Consider the following 24,450-nt stretch of genomic DNA (forward strand, 5'->3'; position numbering starts at 1 on the left):
AGGTCTGCCAAGAAGTCTAGGGATAAATAGAGCATTTTAATGCTAGTGTCAAGGGAAGGCATTTGGGTGAGTAAGAGAATAAAGGTAAGGGAAAGGGGCTATGGCCTGAGTTTTGCTTCACGGGATACTTTGAGTTCAAGCATTAGAGTAGGGGATTTCTGTCAGAGTGCTGGAGTAGAATTTAGGTTTAGGGATTAAAACTACTGGTTAAAATAAGGTAAGGGTCATACATGACTGTTTTAAGTCAGTGTTACCGCAATATCTACATTACATGACCCCTCTTACCTCTACAAAATCATTAGTTTCTGCTTCCATGCCCCTCTCTTGCCCCTCCTCTTCCCACCCCAAAATCTCAAGTCTTTCTTGTCCAGGCTGCTCTTAACCTTCCCATATTTTATTGGGATCAGCTTTCTGATGACATTCATGATCGTAGAGTATCTGTCTCACCTCTCTTGGCTTACTCCATTCCTGAGAAGGAAGTGGCATTGTAGTCAGGAGGGAAAAGGACATACATGTCTTTAGGAGCATCCACCGCAATGTGCCCATCAGCTCTGCACCTCCACAAAATTGCGCTTCCTACCTACAAGTTTTCTTTCCCAAATGGCTTCTATGGATGCAGGGTTCCTTTTCCCAGGCCCTCACGCATGCTTCAGTTTCGGATGAGCAGGGATGGGATAAGGAAAGCCAAGGCACGGATGGAACTGAGCTTGGCAAGGGATGCAAAGCGTAACAGGAAGGGATTCTATAGATACATTGCTCAGAAAAGAAAGGCCAAGGAGAGTGTACCCCCTGTGACGGATGAGAGGGGTGAACTGGTAATGACAGACACAGAGAAGGCTGAGGTACTCAACAACTTCTTTGCCTCAGTCTTCACTGCCAGTCAGGCTTCCCAAGTCTTTCGTTTCCCTGAACCCATAGATGGAAGCTGGGGGGCAAAGTCCCACCTGCTGTAAGTGAAGAGCAGGTTCAGGACCACCTGATGAACATAAACACATACAAGTCTATGGGGCCTGATGACTTGCATCCCAGGGTCCGGAGGGAACTGGCTGATGTAGTTGCCAAGCCTCTCTCCATCATATTTGAAAAGTTCTGGCAGTCGGGTGAAGTCCCTGGTGACTGGAAAAGGGAAAACATCACTCCCATTTTAAAAAAGGGTAGAAAGGAGGACCCAGGGAACTACAGAATGGTGAACCTCACCTCTGTGCCTAGCAAGATCATGGAAAAGATCCTCCTGGAATCAATGTCAAGGCATATGCAAGAGAAAGAGGTGATCCGAATCTGTCAGAATGGCTTCACCAAAGGTTAAATCGTGCCTGACCAATCTGGTGGCTTTCTACAATGGAGTGACTGCATCAGACGACAAGGGAAGACCGACTGATGTCATCTACTCGGAATTCTGTAAGACCTTTGACACGGTCCCACACAACATCCTGGTCTCCAAATTGGAGAGATATGGATTTGATGGGTGCACCATTGAGTGGATAAGGAATTGGCTTGAAGGTCACACCCAGAGAGCAGTGGTCAACGGCTCTATGTCCAGGTGGAGGCTGGTGAAGAGTGGTGTACCTTAGGGGTCTGTCCTCAGACCAGTACTTTTTAATATCTTTATCAATGACATAGACAGTGGGATCGAGTGCACCCTCAGCAAATTTGCGGATGACACCAAGCTGAGAGGTGTAGTTGATGCAACAGAGGAAGGGATGCTGTCCGGAGGGTCCTGGACAAGCTTGAAATGTGGGCCCCTGTGAACCTAATGGGGTTCAACAAGTCCAAGTGTAAGGTGCTGCATCTGGGCCAGGGAAATCCCAGACATGAGGATAGGCTGGGAGAAGAACTCACTGAGAGCAGCCCTGCAGAGAAGGACTTGGGGGTTCTGGTGGAGAAAAAGCTCGACATGAGTGCGCACTTGTAGCCCAGAAGGCCAACTACATCCCTGGCTGCATCAAAAAAGGGTTGGCCAGCAGGTGGAGGCAAGTGATTGTCCCCCTCTGTTCTGCCCTGCTGAGGCCTCACTTGGAGTCCTGTGTCCAGGTGTGGGGCCCCCAGCACAAGAAGGATGTGGATCTGTTCAAGCGGGTCCAGAGGAGGGCCAAGAAGATGATCAAGGGGCTGGAGCACCTCTCCTATGAAGAAAGGCTGAGAGAGCTGGGGCTGTTCAGCCTACAGTAGAGAAGGCTCCTGGGTGACGTCTTTGTGGCCTTTCAGTACTTAAAGGTGGCTTATAAAAAAGATGGGGAGTGACTCTTTGCTCAGTCAGATAATGACAGGACAAGGTGGAATGCTTTTAAGCTAAAAGAGGGGAGATTTAGATTAGAGGTTAGGAGGAAATTCTTCACTCAGAGGGAGGTGAGGCACTGGAACAAGTTGCCAAGAGACCTTATAGATGCCCCATCCCTGGAGCTGTTCAAGAGCAGGTTGAATGAGGCCCTGGGCAACTTGATTTCATGGGTGGCATCCCTGCTTATGGCCGGGGGGTTGGAACTAGTTGATCTTTAAGGGCCCTTCCAACATGAGCCATTCTGTGATTCTACGGTCTCACAAACTATACCTCAAGCGCAACTCCCATCCCATCAGCCTTCCTGTGGTCTATCGCCTGACCAGAACAGAAGTTGACTCGCCATCATCTTCAACACCATGTGCATGCTTCTGGCCTTTAGGGTCCCTATCTGTGCCACATTCCTCCTGATGGTCTGTCAGCTCCAGAGACAGAAGTGACCTCCCAGCCTCCTTCACAGCCATGTGCCTCCTGCAGGCCCAGCAGATCCTGAGGCACACCTGACCTCATCACAGCATTCCCAGCCAGCTCTTCCCTGTGGCCTCTGATCTGATCACATACTTGTTACCTCACACGCCTCTTCCAAAGCCATGCACTGCCGCAGGACCTCACAGTCCCTGCCCTGCCCAAAGGGGACAAACAGCATAAATTAGGGGTAGGAGTGGGGTTGAAGATGAGATGTGCTGTGTACATGTTGGAGGGCTTTGGGGGATTACGTGTTCAGAACAAAGTTTAGGGATTAGAGGTCACCCTCCAGGGTTAAGGTAATGGAAAGGGCTTTAAGGGAGGGATTGGTGTTCTGCTCAAGGAACCTGCTCAAGGTTTAGAATGAGGGCAAGGTTTGAGGCTTATAGTTTAGGTCTGGGTTGATGGCTAGGGTTAAGGCTGGCATTTTAATCATTGGTTACGCTTAATTATCCTTCTGCTTGCCCTTCTAGTAGAAGATGGGTTTGACATCTGCCTTTTCCAAGTGCCGAGGAACGTCTTTGATCAATCTGTCCTTTCCAAGGTTTTTGAGATAGGTCTTATGATGACATCTGCAGCTCCACCAGCACCTCTCTCACCCTTCCCACACCACCTCTAAGCAACCTGAGGGCTGACCAGGAGGATGATGAAGGTTTGGGAAATGGCTTGGTTAATATCTTTTAGGAGGGCTGTTCTGCACTTCACACGGAGAGTTATGATGGTGTCATAGAAAACGGTGACACTTGTGAGGACAGAAGAGCAGGTGGGTAAGGCCATGGGCCTGCCAACACAGGACACACACACATGAACATTGCATAAGCAGGAAGAGGAAGATTGGATCCAAAATACAGATTATGAAAGCAAAGACCATGAGTATCAATGGGGCCCTGCAGGAGAGCTCCAGCAATGGGACAAAATCACAGAAGGGGTCCATGACACTGGGGCCACAGAACTGTAGCTGGGAGGAGGAGAAATTATTACTGTACATGAGAGAAATTCCTCTGATTTAGTTACAGCTGCCTTCTGGAGTCAGACCTTCCACTTCAGGACTCTTGCAGAGAACAGGGATGGCATACAGCCCAGGGCTGACCATAGGACATGGCCCCCAGCAGGAAGCACTCAATTCATGCAGAAGGTGCAGCTGATAGCGCTACCACTTCTGTGAGTAAAAGAGGTACTGTCTCCAGCCAGGAAGCTGTCCTGCATCTGGCACAGGGTGGTGGAGCTGTACAAGGTCTGCAAGGATGACAAATCTTCCTCAGGAAGAAGGCCACGGGCATCTGCAGGTGTTTGCTTGTAGGCACCAGCACGATGATGAGGGTGTTCCACATCGCAGTCACCGTGCTGGTCATGCGAGAGAGGAAGAAGAGATTTGTGTATGAGTAGAGGATCTTCCAGATGGACAGCTGGGAAAACTCAACCAATGATGTCTTTGTGTCCAATTCCACTCATAGAAACCATTTTAGAGCATTCTGGTCCCCCCATCTTGTTAGGACACCAACGAGCAAGATGTTTCTTTCTCAGTTTCTAAAAGAAATGGTGAAGGGTGTTCAGAGGGGTGAAATGATCCCTGGATGTCATGGTTGAGGTGTCCTTCCACGCAGTGAGAAAACAATAGGGGTTAAATGATGGAATCATTTGTGCTTGTGTTTGACAAACACACTTTAATAGCACAAATCTCACTTCTAAAATGCATCTCTCCCATGTTCAGAGAGGAGCAGCCGGTGATGACTTCAGTCTGCTTCAAACACCACACCGCAGGAGAGACCCCGATGACTTCAGGAGCTGTCAGCCCTGAGGCCTTGGGGACACCTCGAAGGAGCCCAATGGCACAGAGCAAGCGATGTCATGGTCGGGTGCTGTGCTGCTGAGCTGTGCCGGGCTCCTGGGCCCAAGGGGAGCTCCTGGCAAGCGGGCAGCGCTGCAGAGAGCCAGCTCTGCCCAGGAGCAGCTCCTCTGCCCAGCGCAGGAGGGCTGGGGACACTGCCTGCAGAGACAGAGTGGGTAAAGGCAGGCAGAAGTGGCAGGATGCACAGAGCTCGCTGGGGGAGAACACTTGCCAGCCCTGACCCCGGTAAGTCTCTGGCTGGAGGGCAATGCAGCCGCAGCTCCTGGAGGAAGGAGAAGCCGCGGGTGCAGGCAGGGGTGCCCAGGGCTGTGGTGCAGAGCAGGGTCCCTGCTGTGCCCCAGGGGCTGTGTGCCGGGGCAGGGCCTCTGCCGCCTGCCAGGCTCAGCACTCAGCCTGCCCGGGGAGCTGCCCAGGGCGCTGCGGGGAGAAGCTGCGGGTGGAAGGAGCCCCCCCGGCAGGGCAGGGTCCTGCTGCTGGTGGGAGGCTGCTGCCTGGGGCAGCCTGCTCACAGATCCACAGCACAACCAGGGTGTATTCAAGCCACATTGCAAGAGAGGAGAGAAGGCAAGGGTTAGTGCCTTGAATCTCTGCTTTTCTGACCCTTTTCTTTCAGTCGTCTCTTCTTTGGCTCGGTGGGAATGGAAATAGATACTGTTATTTCCTAGAGAAGGCTGACATTTCTAAGCCATCACAAGGAGCATTACAAGGACCCCCAGCAAGTCCCTTTCCTTCCCCTCATCCCCTAGAAAGCTCCACCACCACCACATGTGCAGTGTCAGCAGGGTCTGTGTGACCTGGTCTCTAGGATGTGCCCCCAGCGAGCTGCCCCTGGGCAGAGCCCTGCTGCCAGGAGGTGTCTGCAGGGCAGAGCTGAGCACCCAGCAGTTGGGATGGGGGCTGTGACCTGCAGGCAGGAGGCATGAGGACAGAGACCCAGCTGCAGGCAGGGAGAGCTGCAGGCAGCAGAGCCATGGGCAGGCAGTGAGACGGAACTGCTCCAAGAAACACCATGGCAGGGGAGATCTGGACATCTCTCTGACATCTGTGCACTGCAGACACCTTCCCTGGAGCAACCCCCTTCTCATCCATTATAGTACTTCAGACATAATGTCTTGGGAACTTGGTCATGAGTTTCCTTTGGATTTCCTGGGGTGGTGGTTTGAGAATTCACACATACCTGAAATAGGTTTGTCAAGTGAAAGTTCAAGGTATGGTCTACCTCTAGGGTAAGCAGTCAATCCACTATTTGATGCCCTACAGGTAAGCCAGGCTGTTGGTAATGGAGGAACAGTGTTTTTATTACAGATTGAGGCTCCTAGACCATTGCTCTGGAAAAGGTCTGCATGTCTTTAAAGAATCTCACCAAGTTCTTTCATAGACCTCAGCCTAAAGCCAGTGCCAGCATCAATTTTATTGTTTCTTGAGGGATTATTTGACCTGCTCCTCTGGATCTGCAAAGAGGGAGATGCCCCTGGCCAGCAGGCATCTGAGGTCGCACCCAGTTCCTATGCCTTTGGCTGCAGAGCAGAACTGACTCTCCCAGTGCCAAAGGGCAGTTTCTCCTGCTCACAGAAAGAGCATCACCAACAGAACCCAGCCAGAACTCTGGCCAGGATGTTGCACAGAGGTCTTCCAGAAAGGAGTAAGGCAGTGCATGTCTGTTGTGTGTTGGTGAGAGAGCAGTAGCTTAAACGACCTATGCAATAGATTTTGTAGATGTTTGACTATTCACTTGTTATTCCCTCCTTGGACAGAACCCCATGTCCAGAGGCAGAAAATGTCCAACAGCAGCTCCATCACCGAGTTCCTCCTGCTGCCATTCTCAGACACACGGGAACTGCAGCTCCTGCACTTCGTGCTCTTCCTGGGCATCTACCTGGCTGCCCTCCTGGGCAATGGCCTCATCCTCACCGCCGTAGCCTGCGACCACCGCCTCCACACCCCCATGTACTTCTTCCTCCTCAACCTCGCCCTGATTGACCTGGGCTGCATCTCCACCACTCTCCCCAAAGCCATGGCCAATTCCCTCTGGGACACCAGGGCCATCTCATATGCAGGATGTGCTGCACAGGTCTTTTTCTTTTTCTTTTTATTGTCAGCAGAGTATTATTTTCTCACCATCATGTCCTATGATCGCTACGTTGCCATCTGCAAGCCCCTGCACTACGGGAGCCTCCTGGGCAGCAGAGCTTATGCCCAGATGGCAGCAGCTGCCTGGGGCAGTGGCTTTCTCAATGCTGTCCTGCACACTGCCAATACATTTTCATTGCCACTCTGTGGAGGAAATACCCTGGACCAGTTCTTCTGTGAAATCCCACAGATCCTCAAGCTCTCTTGCTCTGACTCCTACCTCAGGGAAATTGGGCTTCTCACATTTAGTGTTTTTGTGGTTTTGGGGTGTTTTGTATTCATTGTTCTCTCCTATGTACAGATCTTCAGGGCCGTGCTGAGGATGCCCTCTGAGCAGGGCCGGCACAAAGCCTTTTCCACGTGCCTCCCTCACCTGGCCGTGGTATCCCTCTTTCTCAGCACTGCCTTTTTTGCCTACCTGAAGCCCCCCTCCCTCTCCTCTCCATCTCTGGATCTGGTGGTGGCAGTTCTATACTCGGTGGTTCCTCCAGCAGTGAACCCCCTCATCTACAGCATGAGGAACCAGGAGCTCAAGGATGCACTGCGCAAACTCATGAGTGGGTGTACATCAGAAGTAATGCACTGCCTGTCTTCTTCTGCAAAGCACTCGTAATGTAACTCATGATATGTCAAGCTTGTCTTCTGTTCTTTGGTGGTTTTTATTTGTTTACTAATGAGGGGTGTAAGGGACAACAATGTTTTCCATGTAAATTGTCATTATTTATCCTACTCACGTATTTAAACAAAATAAAGGAACCTGCAGTGGAGCGTGCCTGAGATGCTTCCTCTGAGAACTTTGCTAGGGGTTGCAGGGTAATGCCCATGGGTAGAAGTGGAGAGGAATAGAGTCCCATCACAGCAGCACTGCCAGGAAGCACCAGTGCTTGGTCTGTCTAGAGCTGCTTTCATTCCACTTCCACACTCTCCTGCTGAGCCTTTTCTGTTGGCGTAAGCCTGATTGTTCCTGTAGCTTGGTCACAGTACTGCTGTGTGGCAATCCTGTGATCACAGGCAGGGACAGTCAATGGGCACTTTTGTGACACACTTGGCCTCCAGAACAGCATTTCCGTCCCATAAAGTGATTCTGCTCAGGGTAGTGCCTGAGGGCTCAGGTCTTCCTTCTCAGTTGTTGTCAAGAACATTGCAGTCCAGAAATGGACTCCAAAGAGGGACCTGGCTTTGCCTGTTTCTCCATGGGCTCAGGGTGAAGTGATCAGAGCCCCAGCTGGGTGTTTGAGGGCATGGGGGCTGGCTCAGGTGTTGCTTGTTGGTGTCCAGCACTCAGGTGTATGCTGAAGAGTCTCCAATTAACCTGCCTGGGGCACTAGAGCATGTGATGGGGCTGGCTGTTGTGGTTTAACCTGGCTGGCAGCTAAGCAGCACACAGCCGTTTGCTCAACCTCCCTCCTCCCTCTCTGGGATGGGGGAGAGAATCAGGAAAACAAAGCATGTGGGTTGAGATAGAGACAGTTTATTAGGACAGAAAATAATAATAATAATAATAATAACAACAACAACAATAATAATAATAATAGTACTACTACTAATAATGTGTACAAAACAAGTGATGCACAATGCAATTGCTCACCACCCACTGACCAATGCCCAGCCTATCCCCGAGGAGCCAGTCCCCCCACCCTGGCCAGTCCCCCCACCCCGGCCAGTCCCCCCATATTAATTGTTTAGCATGACGTCAGATGGTACGGAATACCCCTTTGGCCAGTTTGGGTCAGCTGCCCTGGGTCTGTCCCCTCCCAGCTCCCGCTGCACCCCCAGCCTGCCCGCTGGCAGGACAGAGCGAGAAGCTGAAAAGTCCTTGGCTTAGTGTAAGCACTGCTCTGCGACAACCAAAACATCAGTGTGTTATCAACATTATTCTCATCCTAAATCCCAAACACAGCACCCTACCTGCTACTAGGAGGAAAATTAACTCTGTTCTAGCTGAAACCAGGACACTGGCAGCAGGTGAGCATTTTTGGAAAGAATCAGGAGCTGCCAGGAGAGCCCAGAGGAGCTGCAGGGACAGCGTCTGCCAGGGAGTCAGCAGTGAATGGAGCCCACGGAGTGCGAGCCTGTCTCAGGTGGAGTTCCCCTGAGATAAAGGGCTAGATCTGGGTGTGAGAAGAAGAGCCCCGCGACCCAGGGGACACAGCGGGAACAGGGAAGGGAGTCTGGTGACTGATTCATTTTACCCTAGTGAAACACCATAGGCTGGATGCAGTGCAGCAGCCAAACACTTCTGATGGCACTCGAGGAAAGAAAGAAGGCTACTGCTGAGCACCCTTGACAGCCACAGAAGAGCTGGTGCGGGAGGCAGTCAGTGGAAGAGACCCATGACCTGTCTCTACCTCCCAGCCTGCACAGCACGGCCCTGCAGAGTAGCAGAGTGCCCCTGTGTCCTGGACACCACAGCCCCCTCGCTCTGCAGAGCAGCACCACCAGCTGGGGCTGTGGGATGCATGGGGAGAGGGTGCAGGAATGGCTGGCCAGGCCAGCACAGGCGTACTCCTTCCTGGGAAAGGCTCTTTGTTGAGGTGGGAAGTCCTGGGAGGAGAGTGGGGCCCCGTGTGTGTGCAGGGGATCCCTGGAAAGAGAAACCCCTTGGTACGTATGCAGCTTGGGGCAGGCCGCCAGGGCTCGGGGGCAGCAGGAGCTGCCTGAGGAGCTCCAGGACCAGGGCTCTCAGCCCAGCTCAGAGAGGTGGTTTGTTCCTCCACAGAGGGATACAGAATGGCTCAGTCAGAAGGCCACATGTGTGCCCTGTACAGATGAGGCTTCAATGTGCATATTGTGTGCATGTAAGGCAAACCTGAGCACAAATGCCCTCAGCCTGTGTCCGTTCCTCATGCCGTGGGGTATCTCAGACAAGTGCAGAGCAGGGCGATGTACCACAGGGCTGAGACGCCTCTCAGCCTCTGGGAGAGGCAACACGAGCCAGAAGGACACCACAACCACTGCAGTGCCCTGTCTTTGGATGTGCAAGACTCATGTCTCTGAACACTGCTGTGTTTACAAGAAGTACATGAGGCCAGCTCAGATGCGGACACCTCACAGAGCCCTGACACTTCCATGTGTGACACCAGGAACAACCCCCACCACCTCCATGAAATCCATCTCACCTGTCCTGGACAGATTCATTGCAAATGCCCCAGTCTGCTGCATCACCCTCCCCTGCCTTTCCGGACTGTGTCAGCAAATGTGCCAGGGGGACCAGAGAGCTTTCTGGAGACTTGGAATGACACCAGACCTGTCTTCCGGAAGAGGAAAGAGGAGAGTGGGGAGAATTAAGGCTGGTCAGCCTCACCTCAGTCCCTGGGAAGGTGATGGGGCAAGCTTTTCCACAGCTACTTCCAGGCACTTGAAGGACAAAAAAGGGATTGCTGAACCCATAGGGGAGGAGAAAGAAAGTGACACTGTCTACCTGCAGTTTAGCAAGGCCGTTGACATTGTCTCCCAGAGACTTGTTGTAGTGAGAATGGTGCTATGTGGACGTAACTAATGGATGAGGCTGTGGGTGGGAATTTGGCAGGACAATCAGGCCCAGGTGTCATCCGTTGTGCAAAGTTCTCCTGTCAGGCAGTTCCTAGCAGCATCCCTCAGTGATCAGCACTTGTGCCAACACTGTTGAGTGTTGTCATTAAATCTCAGAATTACAGGATGGAGCATGCTTTCAGACCCTTTCTGGTTTGTGCCAAGCCGAAAGGAGCCCTTGAGAAACCTCATCTATTTGGTTTGCTTTGAGCAAGACCGTCCAAGAAGATGCCATTCAGGGGTCTCCTCGAATATGAGTTATTTTGCAATTCAAAGATTCTTTCCATTGGAGAGCTCTCTGAAGACATAATATGCAGAGAAAGAAAAAGAGAAAGGCAGGGGTAGAGATACATCATGTCTCACTATGAACACAGTAGATCCTATGAAGAATGTTTCTAGCAGTGGCAGAAAATTTACTTCATAAATTTCATGTGAGAAGCTTACTTTTTTAACGCCTCATGTGCTGGCCCACAAGGAAGGTGTTGGGTGGGTATGTTATTAGGAGGTCTGTTGTGCCTCAGAAACTTAAAATCCAGTAGGAAGCCTCGGGTCACCTCTGACTCTGGAGCTGACAGGCCAGCAGCAGTAACATGGCTGGGGACAAAGAATCTGAGGTGACCTCTGTCTGAAGCAGCTGATGTGTCAGCCCTTGCCTCCTGGCTGACATCTGTGCTTTTTGGCTTGCACCTGCTAGAATCCCCTGATAAGGCAGCAGAAGGCACCTGCTTGGCACACTGATTGTGAGATGCCCTCTGTCTGAGAGCCTGATAGGCCCCATGCAGCAAGAGGCCTTGGGTGTGGGTTTTCATGTCTCTTCTGCCTGAGTACGTGGTGGGATAGCAACAGGCACACAGTTTGGTCATGTCAACTTGAGAAGTTGGAAGGCCAGCAGCAGACATGTGGAGAAAACCAAGAGCACTGGCAAGTCTGCAAGGCCCCAACCGAACTAAGGTCTTTGTCCCCTTGGCTGTAGCAGCTGTCTCTGCTACTGAAGCTCATAAGGAGACATGCTGTGCTCGTGACACTGGGTCCTTGCTGCCTCCTTACAACCCTGTGTAAAGACATAGTGACCTTGTGACTGTGATTGTGTTGTTTGGTGCATTGTGGAACAGCTCGTCCTTGTAGGGAGGGGTGTAAGTTGCTGAGCACATATGCAGGGGAAAAGAGGAAGAAAAACAAGGAACTAACCAAGCTCTGAGACAACGCTAGTGAAACTGTGGCAAGGCTGGTGAAACTTTGCAGCTTGACTTGTACCCATGACACTTGCAGCTGGAAAAGCTGGCCAGAGGGCAGCAGGGGAAGATGATGATGGAACAACCTTCGCGGAGTGGGTGCAACCCCAACTCAAATGGTGCACATGCGCATTTGTAGACATGCTTATACAAGACCAAGGAGGAGCCTGGTGGCCCTTGTGACATGTGTTGGCCTCACGTGTCAGAACAGCTAGTGGGTAGGAGGGGATAAAACTGGGACTCCCCCAGAGGAGAGAGACAAGGCGCACTACCAAGGACAATGTTCCCTCAGTGGGAATGTCTGTTCAAGCGGTGTGCCTAATGACTCCTTCCTCTAGGCCATCAATGATTGGGAAAAGCTTCACACTCATCGGTACCATTGTCATTGCCCTGGGGTTGGTATGTGTGTAAATAGCTCGTAATAAAGCTTGCTTACTTTATATATATATATATAAATATTGTCTGCTCCTTGCTAAACTGAACCAATCAGCTTCAGCCCCTGGAATCTCACTAGAATAGAGCCTGCTAGGCCCCATGCAGGAAGAGGTCTTGGGCATGGGTTTTCAAGTCCCTTCTGTCTGAGCACATGGTGGGACAGCAACAGGCACACAGCTTGGTCATGACTACCTGAGAAGCTGGAAGGGCAGCAGCAGACCTGGAAGATCCTGGTGAGGTTTCTTCTGTCTGATCAGTTCACAGTGCAACAGAAGGCTGATGGGTTAGGGCCAGAGGTCACCCAGAAGGAGTCTGTGGTCAGCCCATGCCATTGTGTTTCAAGGAACTGCCAGGGAGGGTGAGGAGACATCAATGAGAGTAAGGAAATGCATGTATGAGAGCAAGGGGGAGAAGCAAGGTGGGTGGCTAAAGCTTGCAGGGAAAAGGGGGCACAGACAGGACAGCATAGGACTGCCTGTAATGGAAAAGACCAAGAGCACTGGCAAGACTGGAAGGCCCCAGCAGAACCAAGGTCTTTGTCCCCTTGGCTATGGCAGTTGTCTCTGTTACTAAGGCTCATGAGGAGACATGCTGTGCTCATGACACTGGGGGCTTGTTGCTTCCTTGCAACCCAGTGAGGAGGCCAGGAGGTGTCATAGCATTGTCCTTCACACAGCATCACACACCCCACATCCCACTGCCCCAGGAAGAGCCCTGAGCCATGCGTGAGGGACAGGACCTCATCTTTACTCAGTATCAGAGTCTCCTGCACAGTGCCTTGGCCTATCTGCAATCATGGCCTCCCATTGTCTGCTCTAACAAGTCCATGGGGAGGCTTTGTCAGTAATGACCCTCACTGAAGACCACTAAACTCCAGGACACTTCGAAGTCTCCTTCTGACTTTAACTTCTCCTGCAGTTGCATCATTCTCTCACTACCTGAGGTTTGTGGACTCAGCACCAAATGCACCGTGGGGCTCATTACCATTCAGCCATTTTCATCCGGTCTTCCAGACTTGTCCTGTAAATTAGTGAGGTATCAAAAGTGCAGGTAAACAAGGAAGTTTCAGTGACAACTTTACAGAAAGCATTTTCTTTATTTAAGATTAGTTTCCATTAGTTTAGAGTTTTCAGAAGAAGTGATAGTATCATTCTCTAGTTGACATTGGCCCCATGTGTCTCCTAAGGAGCTCTGTATGTGTAGGAAAAGCAGTCCCTTGAAGTCCTAGACTGCATGGACAGCCTTGCTGCTCACCTCCACATGCCCAGCACTTCTCTCATCAGTCATGTGGGACTTCACATTTGGGAATGTTTGAGATAGGTAGGAAATGATGTATAGAAACACAACTACAGAGCTGGCTGTAGGGATGATGAGACAGAAAACTGGGATACAGGCAAGCTTGAAGCTCCCTCAGGATCCGAAAACCAACTGGGTAGGTGAGATGTATCTGTATGATCAAAGAGTAAGGAAAGGGGAATCTGGAGAAGAATGGAGAGTGCATGTGTCCAGATAGTCTGCTGGAAAGGTGGTGTCCAATATGGTCTGTTTAATCAGGCCAGGTGGAAATACTTGAAGGACTGTGGAGATTAAGTGAAGTGCATAAGAGACAGAGTCCTGCCAATGCAAGTATGGGAGAAGATGAGTACATTTTCTACTCCTGCAATACACATCCTAAAAAAAATAATATTCTAATGCCATGGGGGAAAAAAAAGCAAAAAAAAAAAATTTGCATTAGAAGTGTTCCATCATTTCAGATGATTGTAATGTACTGATGGAAATAAAGAAAAGGAGTCTATATCTGCTGAAAGGTCCAATTAAATTCCTCAGCACATCCTGGAAAACATCCGTGACATCACTTTCCTAATGGCATCCTTGAGCTCCTGGTTCCTCATGCTGTAGATAAGGGGGTTCAATACTTGAGGCAGCACCGAGTACAGAACTGCCACTGCCAGGTTCAGGGATGGGGAGGAGACAGAGGGGGGCTTCAGGTAGGAAAACATGCCAGTGCTGATAAAGAGGGAGACTACAAAAAGGTGAGGGAGGCACGTAGAAAAGGCTTTGTGCCGGCCCCGCTCAGAGGGCATCCTCAGCACAGCCTTGAAGATCTGCAAATAGGACAGCACAATGTAAACAAAACACCCCAAAAACACAAAAACACTAAATGTGAGAAGCCCAATTTCCCTGAGGTAGGAGTCAGAGCAAGAGAGCTTGAGGATCTGGGGAACTTCACAGAAGAACTGGTCAATAGCATTGCCTTGGCAGAGGGGCACAGAAAATGTATTAGCAGCGTGCAGCAGAGCATAGAGAAAGCCACTGCCCCAGGCAGCTGCTGCCATCTGGGCACAAGCTCTGCTGCCCAGGAGGGTTGCATAATGCAGGGGCTTGCAGATGGCAACGTAGCGGTCGTAGGACATGATGGTGAGAAGAGAATATTCTACTGAAAACAAAAAGAAGAAGAAAAAGACCTGTGCAGCACATCCTGTGTAGGAGATGGCCCTGGTGTCCCAGAGGGAATTGGCCATGGCTTTGGGGAGAGTGGTGGAGATGCAGCCCAGGTCGAGGAGGGCGAGGTTGAGGAGGAAGAAGTACATGGGGGTGTGGAGGCGGTGGTCGCAGGCTACGGCGGTGAGGATGAGGCCATTGCCCAGGAGGGCAGCCAGGTAGATGCCCAGGAAGAGCGCGAAGTGCAGGAGCTGCAGCTCCCGTGTGTCTGCAAATGTCAGGAGGAGGAACTCGGTGATGGAGCTGCTGTTGGACATCTGATGCTTCTGGAGAAAGGGGACAATCCAAGGAGGAAATTACAGTGATAATTAGGAGAGGCATGTCTGAGAAAAATCTACTCCTCATTGAAGAAGTGACTTTCTCCTTTCTGAGACCTTTCTTCTGCTCCCTTGCTTGAGCTTTGGTTGGTGGTGCCACTGGGAACAGGGGACTCTGCTGTGGCCTCTGCAGAAGTCAGGCCTGCCCTGCAGCTCAATGTAAAAACAAACCAGGAGAGTTCTCTGATTAAATCTCTCTCTGATGTATGTGGACTTCCCAGCAATACCATTCTCAAAACCCTTGACTACAGAATAGAGTGCATGGTGTACTTTGTTCCAGTTGCCTGTGTCACACTCAGGGGCAGTAGAAAACCATGGCATTTGTATGCCAAGTGAGATCTTGTGAATCCCAGGAAGCAAAATGACTATCCTTAGTGCAGTAAGGACAGACAGTCTGTCCATATGTCCTGGTCTCAGCCAGATTCCTCAAGGGCTCAGTCCAGTTGCCCATATTTAGCAGCCCAATGAATGGAATCTAGTCCTCTGGACTAGAGGAATTCCCTGGAAAGAGGTTCAGCTTTTTCCTTCCCCATAGACTGCATTGCCCAGAGCCCCATACGTAAGAAGGGGGATTGGGCATTTTCCTCCTACAGACACGTCTGTGTGGTGGGACCCATAGGGTCAGTGCTTGAGCTGCAGCTGAAAGCCAGATCTGCAGAGAGCCATAAAACAAGAACAGCAGCTGCAGGTGCACGAATAGAGTGAAATAGCACAGGGCTTCTGCCAGGGGAGGCAAGGCCAGGGACCAACAGGAACTTGGGAGAGTCTGTTCTACTGCAGGTCCTCCTGCTGAGGTTATGAGTCGTCCTGAATCCTGTGGGCTTGACAGTGGACAGGGAGGTGCCAGAATACTTTGCAGGCTCTGCTGCCTGCAGCTGTCCCTGCCTGCAGCTGGGTCTCTGTCCCCACGCCTCCTCCCTGCAGGTCACAGCCCCCATCCCACCCGCCGGGTGCTCAGCTCTGCCCTGCAGACACCTCCTGGCAGCAGGGCTCTGCCCAGGGGCAGCTCGTTGGGGGCACGTCCTAGAGACCAGGTCACACAGACCCTACTGGCACTGCCCATGTGGTGGTGGAGCCTTTTCTGGGCTGAGGGGCAGGCAAGGGACTTGTTGGGGGGTCCTTGTAACCCTCAGTGGAAAGGCTTAGGCGTATCGGCCTCTTCTTGGAAATAGCAGCCTCTATTTCTATTCCCACAGAGACAAAAAAGAAAAAACTGAAAGCAAACAGTCTGGAAAGCTGAGCCTAAAGTATCTAACCCCTGATTGTCTTCTCGCCTTAGATACATCCCAGTTGTGCTGTGGAGCTGTGAGCAGGCTGCCCCAGGCAGCAGCCTCCCGCCAGCAGCAGGACCCTGCCCTGCCGGGGGGGCTCCTTCCACCCGCAGCTTCTCCCCACAGCGCCCTGGGCAGCTCCCCGGGCAGGCTGAGTGCTGAGCCTGGCAGGCGGCAGAGGCCCTGCCCCGGCACACAGCCCCTGGGGCACAGCAGGGACCCTGCTCTGCACCACAGCCCTGGGCACCCCTGCCTGCACCCGCGGCTTCTCCTTCCTCCAGGAGCTGCGGCTGCATTGCCCTCCAGCCAGAGACTTACCGGGGTCAGGGCTGGCAAGTGTTCTCCCCCAGCGAGCTCTGTGCATCCTGCCACTTCTGCCTGCCTTTACCCACTCTGTCTCTGCAGGCAGTGCCCCCAGCCCTGCTGCGCTGGGCAGAGGAGCTGCTCCTGGGCAGAGCTGGCTCTCTGCAGCGCTGCCCGCTTGCCAGGAGCTCCCCTTGGGCCCAGGAGCCCGGCCCAGCTCAGCAGCACAGGCCCAGCCCAAGGCCTCCCTTGCTCTGCCCCCCACCAGGCTCCCTGCCCATGGCCCTGGGGCTGCAGGGGAACCTGCTGGGAAACAGCCCGAAGGGATCCCTGGGGTTCCCTCCCTCCCCTGGGCACGCACACTTGGCAGCAGGCTCATTTCACCTAACAGAAAACCAATTAAGTGTAACAATCACATCTTCTCTGAGAATTAGTTTGTTATGTCATGGACATGTCCACATGGCTTCATCTAACACCAGCAAGGTCTGCCTGCCTTTTATGCCCTGACACAGGACTCTGCCTGGGTACAAGAGGTGCTGGGCAGGGATGAAATCACTGGTAGTTTGCAAACTGCATCCTTACAGTCCGTGGGACAGTAGGGCCTACATTGAAGAATTCTTGGTTGTGACCAGGAGGTGCTGGTTCATTATGATCCCAGGAGAAAGGCACTCTAGGTCTTGTGCAGGGACAGTTGGCATGTTACCCACCCCCTTGCACTGCATTGCCTGTGGCCCCACAAGTCAGATGGGCGATGGAACACCTCATTGCTGTGCCGACACATCTGTGGCAGGATGTTCAGGGTCATTTTTGGAACTGCACCTGAAACCCCCATCCCTAGAGAGCCTAAACACAATAGCAGGAGCAGCATGAATGGGTGGAGAAATGTGGGGAAATATCACGGTGCTCACTCTGAGGAAGACAAAGAGGCAGAGAAACCCCCCCCCCCGCCGAGAGCCTCACCCGGCTGTGCACAGCCCCCAGGGATGGGCACTGCTGGGCAGTCACTGGCATCCCCTCTGTCATGCAAGAGGAAAGGGGAGCATGTCCGCAGAGATGCGCCTCTCCTCTTCTGGGGCTCTGGTTGCAGACATGGCAGCTAATGGCCAGGACACCATGATCAGCTCCACATGATCCAGCAGGGTTCGCTTGCAGCGTAGTCCAGCTGACACAGGACCACGTGTATCTCTGTGCAGTACAGTCAGGGACGGTAGTCCTGCCTTCAGCATGTCACAGGTCTCCTGAAATGAGAGACTTGGTCAGGCTGTAAGAGAGAGCCCAGATTCATGCAGAAGAGGAGTTCAGGCACAGTGAGGGGCTGCTGCATCCCAGGTGTCTTCGCTCCCATCTTTTGAAAAAAGCCCAGGCCAAGGAGAAAGTGAAAACCCCACCTTCCTGGAAGGGCTCCAAACAAGAGGCATAGTGGTGCAGGAACACAGTGGTGATTCCTCCAGCACTCCACTTCCTATATTCAATGGCCTTTGTCACCATTTGGAGATGTTCCTGATGGATTTGTCAGGATCCTGTGGAAAAGAACTGGGCAGAAGGGAGTTGACTGTTTCTCATGACAGAAAAGGGAAATCTCTCGTCTCTCTCCTGAGCTGTGCCATCTCCATGCTGCTGACCTCCCAGGCCTCCAAATGACACATGCTGATGTCACAGGGGGATGCACTGCATCACCAGGATATCTTCACTGGAGCAGCGGCAGTGCCGGCACTTCCCTGCAAGGCCTGGTCCCTGCTGGGCACTGCTTGGGTGCTCCCCACCGCTGTCCTTCTGTGGCCAGGAGTGGGGTCAGCAGGCAGCAAGGTTGCACTGGGCGACCCTCACTGACAGGTGGAGGAGCAGGGGCACCTTGCAGAGGAGCTGTGGTTGAGGAGCCAGGGTGGGCATCCCTTGTCCTGAGCTGAGGGCCAGCAGCAAGCGAGATGGAGGGATGCTGGAGGGTGACCATCACCTCCGACATGACTTCCATGTTCCCAGTGCTCCTGCAGCTCTCCTCCAAAGGTGAGGGTGTCAGGAGCCCCTTCCCAAGGGGTGGCCGAGGGGCTGTCAGCTGTCCAAAGCTGCAAGTCCTGGGCTTTGGGGGGAGAGTGGACATGGTTGGTGGCTGCTGCAAGAGCCTTGCCTGAGTGTCCCTCTAGACTCAGGGGACAATGTGGCAGTCAGGATTCCTTGGTCCTGATGCTAGGGCTGTCCTGAGCCTCAGGGCTCCTCTGGGCATGGCTCAGACTCCTTGTGATGGGGGGCAACGCAAGACCAGGTTCCCCTGGGAGCTAGTGCCTCTTTGGGATCTATTTCTGGGAGGAAAGACGTCCAGTGTCCCAGAGACTGGTGTGGCCTGCAGCTCCCACAGGCCTCTCAGGAATGTGCCAGAAATGCCTGAGTTGGGAAATCAAGCCTTCCCCTTCTACTTGTCTCCTTCAGGGGAACCTCTTTACATTCCCTTCGGTGCCACCAGGCTGGCAGAGCATGTCGTGGATGCTCAGATGCCATCCCTGGATGGCCACAGTCCTGGTGCTGAACCCTTTCCATGTCCCCACTGGGGTGGTTTTATCCTGCTATGCATCTGAACTCCACCACAACCGCTCTTTCGTATCCCCACATACAAGGAAAAGGGGGAGAAAATATGATGAAAAGAGCCTGAGGGTTGAGATAAGAACATGAGATCATCCTCCGTGCATTGTTACAGGCACCAATTATTACTCAGTCCTCGTGAGGCCACGCCTGGAATAGTGTGTCCATTTCTGGGCTCCCCCAGTAAAAGAGGGACATGGAAGTCCAGAGGAGGTCTATGAAGACGATTAGAGGAATTGGAGCACCTGTCGTACTAGGACAGGCTGAGGGAACTCTTTAGCCTGGAAAAGAGAAGACTGAGAGGGAATCTTAACCAATGTGTACAATTATCTGAGGGAAGGGTGTCCAGAGGATAGGGCCGGACTCTTTTCAGCGGTGCCCAGCAACACGACAAGAGGCAGGAGGCACAAACTGACACAGAGGAAGTTCCGGCTGAATATGAGAAAACATTTCTTTACTGTAAGGGTGACAGAGCACTGGAATAGGTTGCCCAGAGAGGTGGTGGAGTCTTCTCTGGAGATATTCAAAACCTGTCTGGATGCCATACTGTGCAACACGCACTAGGTGATCCTGCTTGGCAGGGCGATTAGACTAGATGATCTTCAGAGGTCCCTTCCAACCTCGGCCATTCTGTGATTCTGTGATTCTGTGACTGAAATGCAGCTGCGACCACAGGAAGGACGAGCCCTCTCCTTGGCTCTGTCCATGACTGGATGCCTTAGCATGCTGCACAGGAAAAGGGAGCATCTTGATAACATGCTAACACCCCTTTCACCTTCTCTGTGTCTGTGGTGCCCTCAAAGAACGTCCCTCAGTCCGAAGATCCAGCCCAGCTTCTTCTTGCATAAGGAACCTGGAGAAGTTGCCTCAGAAGTCTCAACACTGTGGTGCACACTGGCAAATACACACACACACAGGCAGACACAAACACACCATCACATACGCACACAGAGATGTGCACACAAGGCATGGACACAGCCGACCACACGCATACCTGGCCTGGCCACAACCTGGCCCCAATTCAGGTTGGGTAACTCTGGTGTTGCCCACCAACTGTACTACTCCAGTACCTTCAAGATTGGTCAGTTTGGGTATCCAGGACTTCCAGGTGCAGATAGGGAGTGCCTAATCATCCCAACTCACTGCAGTTGTAACAATGGCAAGCCTGAGATTACAGAGTGGCCCAGAGAGGTGGGGCTGCACCACCATGCATCTAAATTTGGTCGTCCACCTGTGTGGGTGACTCCACCTTGGGTGATCTCTCACTCTGTGGGGCTCCAGGCACTGCCCACCCTTGGCACGTGCTGCCAATGGAGAACCCCTGGACTCTCCAGGCAGCTCCACGTTGCTCTCCTGGAGGACGTCCTCTTCCCTGCCACATGTGGGACAGCTATGGAGATGTACCTCAGTGACCGTTCACCATCTCCACTGTCATCAGACACCCAACAGGTTACTCTTAAATCCTACCCTTGGTGTCTCACTCCACACGGTTTGGCAATGAGCTGTTTTTCACCCCAGTCAATAGAGCAAGAGGTTTTTGGGGTGCAGCTCCTCAGCTATGTTCTTGGCACCTCCTTGAAAGAAGAGCCAAGTCTTCAGGCACTTCATTGTGGAAATCCTGTTTTATTTCACAGATGCTAAGAGTCAGTGCTAACCTACTGTAAGACATACACTTCTAGTCTGAAGTGTAAACACTGTGGTTTCCTTCCTCAGTAGAATTCGACGGACTGCAAACATTTACCTGAAAACATAATAAATGTTAATGACATGGAAAATAACAATAACAATAATCATAATAAAACAAGGAGCAGACCTGCGAGGAGATGACCGAGGAGGTTATTTACGGAAAAAGAGGGAAAATTTATCATTATTCAGAAACATCCGCAAAATCATTTGCCTAAATGAACCCTTGAGTTCCTTGTTTCTCATGCTATAGATGAAGGGGTTCAATGCTGGAGGTACAACCGAATACAGAACTGCCACTACCAGATGAAGGTATGTGGAGGAGATGGAGGGGGGCTTCAGGTAGGAAAACATGGCCGTGCTGATAAAGAGGGAGACCACAGCCAGGTGAGGGAGGCACGTGGAAAAGGCCTTGTGCTGTCCCTGCTCAGAGGACATCCTCAGCACAGTCTTGAAGATATGCACATAGGACAGCACAATGAACACAAAACACCCCAAAAAGAGAAAACTACTAAATGTGAGAACTCTAAGATCCCTGCTATAGGAATGTGAGCAGGAGAGCTTGAGGATCTGAGGGATTTCACAGAAGAACTGGTCCACAGCATTGCCTTGGCAGAGGGGCAGGGAAAATGTATTGCCAGTGAGCAGCAGAGCATTGAGCAACCCACTGCCCCAGGCAGCTGCTGCCATCTGGGCACAAGCCCTGCTGCCCAGGAGGCTCCCATAGTGCAGGGGCTTGCAGATGGCAACGTAGCGGTCGTAGGACATGATGGTGAGAAGAGAATACTCTGCTGAAAACAAGAAGACAATCAGAAAGACCTGCGCAGCACATCCTGTATAGGAAATGGCCCTGGTGTCCCAGAGGGAATTGGCCATGGCTTTGGGCAGAGTGGTGGAGATGCAGCCCAGGTCGAGGAGGGCGAGGTTGAGGAGGAAGAAGTACATGGGGGTGTGGAGGCGGTGGTCGCAGGCTACGGCGGTGAGGATGAGGCCGTTGCCCAGGAGGGCAGCCAGGTAGATGGCCAGGAAGAGCGCAAAGTGCAGGAGCTGCAGCTCCTGCGTGTCTGCGAATGGCAGGAGGAGGAACTCGCTGATGGAGCTGCTGTTGGACATCTGGTGCTGCCTCTAGGTACGGGGATCTGCACAGGAAGGGAAAGACAATGATATGTTAGGACAGGCTTTTCTGAGTGAAGCCTATGCCATTCCCCCAGCCATACTGCCATGCTTTTTCTTTCTCTATTGGAATCTTTCATCCAGCTCCCTGATACGAGCTTCATTTTTTAAGGTTCAGTGTGCAATGAGGAGCAAGGGCCTCTGCTCCTGGGCTCTCAAGGGAATCAGTCCTGACCCAGCACAGTGAGTGTACAGGACCATGGCAGCAGGACAAGGTTTTATTTTCAGATTTTGTCAAATGAAATCATTTCTTACCCAGAAGGGCATGTCTGCATCTGCATTCCCAGAGCTACAGAATGTAGCTTGCAGAAAAGTGCTTTAGGGCCACTTTTATTCTACACACCCTCATCCCCTTCATCATGCCCCAACAGTGTCCTCTGAAGTCAGAAATCCTGAGATTTTCTGCTTAACTCAGAGTGAATGGCTGTGAGACCTGAGAGGCAAAGGGATTCACTGTGGCTTGGTGCAGAGTGAAGGGAGCTGGCTGGGCTTGTTCCCAGCTGCCCGGCACTTGCAGATTTTGGGCACCAAGGGCAATAACATTCATATTACACTTGAAAAGAAGCCAGACTCTGCTGAGAGCAGAGGAGGCCACTGCCAATCCCTAAGTGCCCAGCCCTTTTGAAGGTACCTGAGCAAGGTTTCAGCACCACACCTCTAGCCAAGGACACCTAACATTCATTTCTCCAGCGCAACAGCATGTCCTTGCGTGTAGCATCTCCTCTACTATACAAGGCTTCTGGATCATGCAAGCAGACGATGGGAAAGATTTGCATCCTGCAGGGCAGCTCACAGCTCTAAAGGCTGTGAGGGCAGAGGCTTTTCTTAGCCGGACAGAAGGGGGCTTGCACAGGGGAAGCGGTCTGCACTGAATGAAAAAATATGGAGTTTTGTGATGAATTCTCCCTCCGACAAGATTTCTGATTTACCTTCCACTCATTCCTCGATCATATCCCTGAAGCTTTTACTTCCAGGAGCTCTTTCCCTGTCTCACGTCTTCTTCCTGTTTCTGCTCACAACCGCAGTGTGAGAAACAATCTTGTGTTTTTGCAGTAGAATGTGTTTTTGCAGTGGAAAATTCCACTAACCTTGCATATTCAAAAGTGATTGTGCAGGCATGACAGTGACATGGAAGTGGGGAGTATGATATGCAGATAAAGGAAAGGTCCCACTCTCCCAAAACTAGGATAGCTAAGAAAAACAGGATGATCCATGCAGAATCAGTAAAAACAAAAAATCATGCACCCTCTAGTCATGAGAGAAGAAGGAAATAAAAAATGAAAAGGAGAAATTAACAGCTGGTCAAATCAAATTCTACATATATGGTATAGTAATAAGCATCGAATAGTTTGTGAACTTGTACTCAGCCAATGAGGAAACGGGAGGAATCAAGTGTTGGGTAATAGGAAATACGGGGTTATGATATACTTTTGCTGGGCTCTCCTGCCTGCAGGACACTCGCCATTGCAATCACGAATAAAATAGCTTCACAGAAGATCCTGTCTGAGAAGATTATTGGTTTTTTTCTCACACCACCCCAAACTCTATGCAGTAATCTTTGCCCTTCAGAAACCTACCTGTATACAGGACACTGGCTAGCTGGATGTGCGTCTTTGTAGGTGGAAAAGGACCTGTCAGAAAGCCCTGCTGGGTTCAGCAAAGTTGATACTGTAGCTTTTGATAGGAAGAGGAGAGGCTGAAGGCAGTTTTGGGGCTGCTCACAAACCCACTGATCATCAAAGTTAACAGCTCAGGAGTCTCAGCAACGTGCTCACGCTGGACAGCTCCTTTTCCGTGTCTCCTTAATTCCCCTCCCTGTCCAGCAGAGTAGGTAACTAAAAAGAGGGCAGAAAATCCCTTCTTTGATCATTCTTGTGCAAAAAAAATTGCCTGGGAAATGATACTGGGTGCTTTGGAGCCGTGAGCAGGCTGCCCCAGGCAGCAGCCTCCCGCCAGCAGCAGGACCCTGCCCTGCCGGGGGGGCTCCTTCCACCCGCAGCTTCTCCCCGCAGCGCCCTGGGCAGCTCCCCGCGCAGGCTGAGTGCTGAGCCTGGCAGGCGGCAGAGGCCCTGCCCCGGCACACAGCCCCTGGGGCACAGCAGGGACCCTGCTCTGCACCACAGCCCTGGGCACCCCTGCCTGCACCCGCGGCTTCTCCTTCCTCCAGGAGCTGCGGCTGCATTGCCCTCCAGCCAGAGACTTACCGGGGTCAGGGCTGGCAAGTGTTCTCCCCCAGCGAGCTCTGTGCATCCTGCCACTTCTGCCTGCCTTTACCCACTGTGTCTCTGCAGGCAGTGCCCCCAGCCCTGCTGCGCTGGGCACAGGAGCTGCTCCTGGGCAGAGCTGGCTTCTCTGCAGCGCTGCCCGCTTGCCAGGAGCTTTTTAGGACTGGGACCAAAAGGGAGCTCAGCTCACACCCATGCCTGCCTCAGACCCACAGGAACTGGGATTCCTCTGCCCTCCCGTTAATGTACACCACATGGGCACCTGAAGGTGAGCTCCTTTTCTCAGCTCCAGCATCATTAATGGAGATGGAGGAAATCAGGGGGCTGCAAACACTTGGTGACATGTCAGGGTGCAGAGGGACATGCAGGTATCTGCAAGCTCTCATGGAGGAACCCTGAGGGACAGGGCAGCACCTGGGGGCATCCCCTTGGAGGCTGGTGGGGAATGCCTTTGGCCAGCTGAAGCGACAGCAAATGCACACATT

At 52.1% G+C, this 24,450-nt stretch overlaps 3 protein-coding genes across 3 annotated transcripts; 1 reads left to right on the forward strand and 2 right to left on the reverse strand.

Moving 5' to 3' along the window:
* The first annotated feature begins 2,948 nt into the window (after positions 1-2,948).
* On the forward strand, positions 2,949-7,332 carry LOC136787145 (olfactory receptor 14A16-like). The gene is made up of 2 exons (XM_066984279.1): positions 2,949-2,968; positions 6,297-7,332. The coding sequence occupies exons 1-2, from the start codon at positions 2,949-2,951 to the stop codon at positions 7,330-7,332; spliced, it is 1,056 nt and encodes a 351-aa protein (XP_066840380.1).
* Positions 7,333-13,713: 6,381 nt separating this feature from the next.
* LOC136787036 (olfactory receptor 14J1-like) lies at positions 13,714-14,676 on the reverse strand. Its single transcript, XM_066984143.1, has one exon. The coding sequence runs from the start codon at positions 14,674-14,676 to the stop codon at positions 13,741-13,743; it is 936 nt and encodes a 311-aa protein (XP_066840244.1). The 3' UTR covers positions 13,714-13,740.
* Positions 14,677-20,720: 6,044 nt separating this feature from the next.
* Positions 20,721-21,443, reverse strand: LOC136787146 (olfactory receptor 14C36-like). Its single transcript, XM_066984280.1, has one exon. The coding sequence runs from the start codon at positions 21,441-21,443 to the stop codon at positions 20,721-20,723; it is 723 nt and encodes a 240-aa protein (XP_066840381.1).
* Positions 21,444-24,450: the final 3,007 nt, after the last annotated feature.

The sequence above is a fragment of the Anser cygnoides genome, chromosome 28 (assembly GCF_040182565.1).
Source record: "Anser cygnoides isolate HZ-2024a breed goose chromosome 28, Taihu_goose_T2T_genome, whole genome shotgun sequence".
NCBI lineage: Eukaryota > Metazoa > Chordata > Aves > Anseriformes > Anatidae > Anser > Anser cygnoides.